The following is a 7,091-nucleotide window of genomic DNA, read 5'->3' as shown; positions in this document are numbered from 1 at the left end:
TTATCTCTCAATATTGTAAATTTTTTTTATAGGGGTGTAACGATATTTCGCAGTACGATATTTCGCGATGCAAAAATGTTACGATATGTATCGTAAAATGGTGGCGATACTTTAACGATATGACGGCAGTCTAATCCTATTGGTTGAGCTGCTGACGTGACTTACTCTGCAACAGCGCCATGTGTGGTTTCCTCAAAGTTGAAGAACTCGCTCAAGCTGAACATTAGTTGAGAAACATGAGTTCGGTTGAAACTGAAATTGAAGATGCCCCATCTTCTTATAAATCCGAAGTCTGGCAGCATTTTGGCTTTCCAGTCACGCGACAGGACGACGGTAAAAAAATTACAGACAAAACACAAACTGTTTGTAAACACTGTAAAACAAGACTGCCATACACAACGTCAAACACTTCGAATATGATGTTCCATTTAAAACGGCATCACAACAACAAACTTCTGCAAACTCCTTCGACAAAAAGAGTAAAAGAAGGCCAAACATCTATACAACGCAGTTTTGCTGCAACATGGTCTCAGTCAAGTGCGAAAGCTCAAGAAATAACTAGGTGCATCGGAGTTTTTATTGCAAAAGACATGAGACCATTTTCCGTTGTCGACAATGTTGGATTTCGTGAATTGGTCAGGGTACTGGAGCCCAGGTATCATATTCCGTCACGCCCGCACTTCAGTCAAGAGATAGTTCCAGCCCTGTACTGCGAAGCTAAAGCAAAGGTGGTCGACAGTCTGAAAAAAGCAGAGAATGTGGCAATAACAACGGACGGGTGGACTTCGCGGGCTTGTCAGAGCTATATTACAGTCACTGCGCATGTTATTACAGCGGAGTGGGAAATGAAAAGTTTTGTGCTTCAGACTCGCCCACTTTTTGAGTCACACACTGGAACTAACATAGCCGGAGTTTTAAAAGCGGCTATACAAGAGTGGGGGCTTGAAAAGGCTCCTCATAGTACTGCTGTTGTTACTGACAACGCACGCAACATGGAGGTGGCAGTGAGAGAAGCCGGGTTGTCACCGCATATTAAGTGTTTCGCGCACACACTGAATCTCGCGTCGCAAGCAGGTTTAAATGTTTCTCGCGTGAGTCGCCTGCTTGGTCGCGTGAGAAAAGTCGTGGCTTTCTTTCACCGCAGTGCCACAGCAACAGCTGTGCTCGCTGAAAAGCAAAAGATGCTTGAGATTGCATCACATAAGCTTATCATGGATGTTGTAACACGTTGGAACAGCTCCATGGATATGTTGGAACGCTATCTCGAGCAACAAGCGGCTATAACTGCATCTCTCTTGAGCACAGAGGTGCGCAAAAATGCCCGTCAACTTGATACTCTGGATAGCAACGACATCACTGATGCAGAAGAAATAGTGACCCTTCTTAAACCTTTAAAAAAAGCCACCAGTGTTCTGTCTGATGAAAAGAGCGCCACCCTGTCACTCATTGTGCCCTTGAAATCCATGATCGAGCAGAGCATGACACTGGATGAGAAGGACTCCACAACTATAGCTAACATGAAAGCAGCCATCCTGCAAAACCTCTCAGGCAGATACTCAGAAGTACACGATTATCTGCTAGAGAGCACTGCACTAGACCCCAGATTTCGATCGTTGCCCCATCTGCTCCCTGAACAACGTGAAGAGGTTTTCCACAGGTTGATGGACAAATCAAACCAGTTACAGCAGGTATGTCTCTGCATTAGATTTGAGAATCTGTATTTGCATTTCCATGTTTTGGTTAGCCTTCTTTGTGATGTGGGTGTGTGTGTGTGTGTGTGTGTGTGTGTGTGTGTGTGTGTGTGTGTGTGTGTGTGTGTGTGTAACTATGCAACTATGCTATACCTCCCCACTCCTTAATAGTGTGTTTAAATATTTTTTAAGGCTGGCACTGTGGAGCAAGCAGATAAGAGGGAGGGAGGTGCCAGTGATGGAGATCCCACTGATGCAGCAGAGAAGAGAGAGATAACACAGAGAGTTGAGCAAGAGCAGCCACCACCTAGCAAAAAGACAGCACTGGAAGATCTCCTTGGTGCAACATTTGCTAAACCAACAGTCTCTCAGTCTAGATGTAGGATAGAAGTAGAGATTGAAATGTACAAAAAAGACACTTCTATTCCCCTCACTAGCTGTCCACTGAAATGGTGGAAAGAAAATGCTCAAGCGTACCCACTTCTTTCCTCTCTTTCCAAGGCTTACCTAACAGTTCCAGCAACTTCTGTTCCCAGTGAACGTGTTTTTTCTACAGCAGGGGATATTGTGAATGCTCAAAGATCCCAGCTTCTGCCAGAAAATGTAGATATGTTGGTTTTTCTGCAAAAAAACCTGTAGGTAAACTAAACAAACCTAGTGTCTATGTTTGAACTTATTTGAACAGAAAACCATTGAACCTTTTTTTTTATACTGCTTTCAGAAGTTCTGTCTTAGGTTTCTTAATTCTAAGTTCATGTTAAATAAAAAAAATTAAACAAATCAGTGACAGACAGACCTATTCAGTTGGTAATTTGAGTACAGAAAGGTTTTTATTAAACCTTGAAATTTGATATTTTATGTACAACACAGAAAGTTGTTGAAATTTGTTTGTTTTTGAAATAAATCTGTTATTTAAATTTCAGTTTCATTTTTTTAAATTTTGTTCAAAATATCGTGATATGCATCGTATCGTGAACCCAGTATCGAGATACATACCGTATCGTGACCCAAGCATATCGTTACACCCCTATATTCGATATATATCTTGATATGTTTGAATTTGAATTTAAAAATAAAAAAATTTGAATAAAAACTGGTGGAAATAAGCATGTTTTTTTTGTGGGGTTTTCAGCTAAGAACACAAGTCTGTCTACAGTCTCTGGTTTAAGAGAAGATCTGTGGTATGAAACTATGTGCCCACTGTCACTAAAAACCCTCTCAGATGGGAAGCTATTTCCTTAGCACATTGGTATTTATATATGAAAAACATTCTAAAAGTTAAACTCCTATTACTAATTACACATTGCCATGGCCCATGTTTCTCTATTCACATAACAGCAATTGAGTTCCACAATCACAAACAATACAGTTGAGATCTCATGAGAACACAGACCGGTTGAATGACGCTTTCATTCAGATGCAAAAACTCCAGCTTGTTTGTTTTTCAGATCATCTGCGGCGGTGTTTCCGCAATGAGGAGTGAGTGTTTTGTGCACATGGTTGCCAGATTGCTTAAAATAAGCAAACCACCAGGAAGACTCTTATCTGGCAACCACACTCATGAGAGTTTGCGTAGAAGAGGAATGTAGAGCAGTCCGCAGTAACATGTTCTCTTTTTTGGACGTTTGGCGTGTTCTTTTGGGAAAGTATGCTTGAATTTGAAATATTTGATATTCACAATATTTTACAATTTTTACATCATCGTCAAAATTATTCAGATATTATCGCTAATATTCAACATATCTCCCAGCCCTAATGGGCACCGGTCGCCTTGATTTTGTCTTAGCAAGTTTCAAAATCTTTACCAAGTTTCATACCATTTTGATAAAGTACAATGTAAAAAAGTAATAATGAAGGAAAGGATGTGACTTGTTGCCAAGTATGGTGAGCCATACTCTGAATTTTTGCTCTGCATTTCACCCATCCAACTGCACACACACAGCAGTGAGTAGTGAACAAACACATACACACCGTCAAAACACAGCAGAAACAAGTGATTGTGTATATAAGCATCCGTTTCCCCTCTGTAGAAATCTTAGTACGGAGGCACATAGACCTGACCGAAAGAGCACTTTATCGTCGGCGATTAAAGGGGAAGGGGAACGAGCATGCCATTGTTAAAGGGGTATGTTATGCATAATAATATGCCCCCCTCCCCCCAAAAAGGGATTGCTTATTTTGAGCTTTTTTTTTTATTTTATTCTAGGCCACTTGTTTCTCTACCTGACAACACTGGTCACAGCTCAGGATAATCACTAGTAATTGACTTGCGGCACATTTTTGGTGCCAAGCAGTATTGGTAGCATGTCAGCACATCCTTTTCATTAATTTCCAGAGTAATTATTCACATGACACTTACAGCTCCGGTGATGTGTGCCCAGAACTCACCACCCATGATCACTCAGAAGACTGCATGCAGATTACTTCCAGAGAGGTCACCTGCCAACACAGATAATGTTGTTGATAAGGTATCTGACAAGAGACTATCTGACCTCTTCAGTCTAGGTACGGAGCTCAAAATTAAAACTAATATATAAACAACAAGTTTACATGTAGAGTTTCTCAAGCTGCTGCAAATTATTCTCAATTGATTCAGCTTATAACAAAAAGATGAAGATGAAGATTAAAACAGTCATGGGCTGAAATGATTTATTCTTCCACACTGCTGGAGAATTGAGATATCAATCACACAGATGTCCCAAGAGTGATAAATGAGCTAATCATCAAATAATCACATTAGCAGACACTGCGTGAGGGAATTAGGCGATTGGGGAAAAATACAGATTGCTCTCTTAGCATATTTCAGACATTTAGTGAGATTTAGTGTGTGTAATACAAAGTTTACGCTTTTAAACTCTCTATTTGTTGTCCTTTATCTACAATAAATAAATAACACAATGTGGTACACCAGCTTCCAGATAACAATGCTGTTTAGGGCTTTTCCTGTGATAAAATGTGTTATCAGTTGTGAGGAAAACCCATCACAGTTATAATGGAGACCACAAATGGAGTCTTTATCAGCTGAGTTCATCTGACAGCTGATATTCATGGAGCTGCCATCTACAAATGGTCAGTAAGTGAAAACAACAGAATGCAGGGAAATGAAGAAGGCTGTGTATAGTGAATCACAGTATTTTATGCACTCTTCGCTACTGATTTGTTGAGATACAAAAGATTTTGCAATGAATGCAACAAAGCTCAGTCAGGAACACAAACACTTTAATTATCATCTGACAGAAAAATTAATACTAATCATCATATTCATTCAAACATTTATAGTCTTATTAACAATATAAAAGCTCAGACTTTTTCTGCTTAGTATGGCTGACTTTGAGAACATTGTCTTTAAATGCTAGTAAAAGTCATGTCTCATTAGACATGCATGCCCATGTAGTACAAGTAGGGATGTCAAATTTCGATTATTTCCATGATCGATCGTCGTTTAAATTAACGATCAATTAATCGATTAATCGTTAACCATAATACTGCAAAATGCGTCTATTGCAGGCACGCAGTTAGCGGTATGACAGGATGTGCAAAAGCCACACACACACACAAAACGCTTTCTCACTTGAATTAAAGAGGTTTTAGTCTGAATAAAATGCTAGTAGCAGGATTATAAAATGAATAGATGCGATTATGATCATTTGATAAAATGAAGAGAGCGCGCCTGTCACGGTTTTCGCTGCCTGAAGGAACACGGAGCCGAGGATAAACGAAATAAGGCTTTTATTATATCCAACACAGGAGATATCCAACATGGAGCACAGAGGTAGGCACACGTTAGTAGCAAATGAAGACCCGACAAAACAGAACTGAAAGGACAAGGCTTAAGTACAAAGGATAATGGGGAAACACAGGTGGATGGAATAACTAAATTAACAGGGACATGGAACACATGAGGAATAGAATTGACACACCTGGGAACTAATCAAACTAAACACGGAAGACAGAAACTGGGTCACTGGGGCAAAAACACTAAATGAGTCCAGGTGTGTGACAGTACTCCCCCCTCCCGGTAGGTGCGTCCTCGCACCGTAGAAACAACAGAGGGAGGCGTGGGTGGGAACTTGGGAGGAGGTTCCGGTGGAGGACGGACTCCCAGGAGGGGGCCAGCAGACAGGGACCACAGAAGGAGGAGCCAGGGAGGAGACGACAGAGGGAGGAGCCAGGGAGGAGACAGGAGCAGGAGGAGCCAGATGGTCCACCAGAGACCAGCCAGGACGGAGATCCAAGGTGGAGTCGACGGCGGGAGGAGCCATGGTGAAGGAAGGGTAGACGACACCAGGGGGCCGACAGGCGGAGACTGCACCGGTGGGTGAGGAGCCCAAGATGGGGCAGCACAGCCGCAGAGCCAGGGGGACGTCGAGGTTCCGGAGGGCCTAGGTGGAGCAGAAGGCTCAGGCGACCAAGGCGGAGGCAGGGTCCTGGCAGACCGATGTGGAGCCGGAGCGACCGAGGATGGAGGTGGAACTGGAGGGAAGGAGGAGCCTGACACAGCCGGAGGGATGGAGTGACGAGGTGGAACCAGAGGAGAGGAGTCCCGAGGCGGCGGATGGTCGACGACTGACCAAGGTGGAGCCGGAGGGACGAGGGAGCCCGGTGGAGCAGGTGGGATGACAGGCCACGGTGGAGACGAGGGAGCTAAGAGCCAAGGCGGAGCCGCTGGGTCGAAGGACCGAGGAGGAGTCCAGGGCTCGAAGGCTGGAGGCGGAGACAGGGCCTTAACACGCCAAGGCGGAGCTGGAGACTGGCAGTCCAGCGGCGAACCACCGCGCCCCGATGGCGCGGACTGAGGGTGAGCTGCGGGACTGACTGGCACCAGCAGGGATGGCGAGGAACTGGCTGGTCTAGGAGGAGGAGAGAGGAGAAGGATGGGAGGAAGGACAGGAGGATCAGGACTGGACGGAACCAGCGAAAGAGGAGTAGAGGGACCAGCAGGTTTGGGAGGAGGCGGGAGAGGGAGGCTGGGAGGGAATACAGGAGACACAGAAGATTCAGGGCTGGGTGGAACCAGCGGAGACACAGAAAATTCAGGGCTGGGCGGAACCAGCGGAGAAACAGAAGATTCAGAGCTGGGCGGAACCAGCGGAGAAACAGAAGATTCAGGGCTGGGCGGAACCAGCGGAGAAACAGAAAATTCAGGGCTGGGCGGAACCAGCGGAGAAACAGAAAATTCAGGGCTGGGCGGAACCAGCGGAGAAACAGAAAACTGAGAAACAGAAAACTCAGAGCTGGGCGGAACCAGCGGAGAAACAGAAAATTCATGGCTGGGCGGAACCAGCGGAGAAACAGAAAACTCAGGGCTGGGCGGAACCAGCGGAGAAACAGAAGATTCAGAGCTGGGCAGAACCAGCGGAGATACAGGAAACTCAGGGCTGGGCGGAACCAGCGGAGAAA

The 7,091-nt window shown here is 44.5% G+C and overlaps 1 protein-coding gene across 1 annotated transcript; it reads left to right on the top strand.

The window, feature by feature from the left end:
- The first annotated feature begins 590 nt into the window (after positions 1-590).
- On the top strand, positions 591-2,602 carry LOC127952129 (E3 SUMO-protein ligase ZBED1-like). Its single transcript, XM_052550438.1, has 2 exons — positions 591-1,688; positions 1,884-2,602. The coding sequence occupies exons 1-2, from the start codon at positions 591-593 to the stop codon at positions 2,328-2,330; spliced, it is 1,545 nt and encodes a 514-aa protein (XP_052406398.1). The 3' UTR covers positions 2,331-2,602.
- Positions 2,603-7,091: the final 4,489 nt, after the last annotated feature.

This window comes from Carassius gibelio, chromosome B3 (genome assembly GCF_023724105.1).
Source record: "Carassius gibelio isolate Cgi1373 ecotype wild population from Czech Republic chromosome B3, carGib1.2-hapl.c, whole genome shotgun sequence".
Lineage (NCBI taxonomy): Eukaryota > Metazoa > Chordata > Actinopteri > Cypriniformes > Cyprinidae > Carassius > Carassius gibelio.
Note: the sequence above shows the minus strand (reverse complement) of the source record. Positions and strands in the feature narration are given on the sequence as shown.

What these genes read in the sequence shown, in the direction of transcription:
- LOC127952129 (XM_052550438.1), top strand. Translation starts at nt 591, where the DNA reads ATGAGACCATTTTCCGTTGTCGACAATGTTGGATTTCGTGAATTGGTC. An exon ending in AATCAAACCAGTTACAGCAG is followed by an intron (nt 1,689 to 1,883) that starts GTATGTCTCTGC and finishes ATATTTTTTAAG; the next exon opens with GCTGGCACTGTGGAGCAAGC.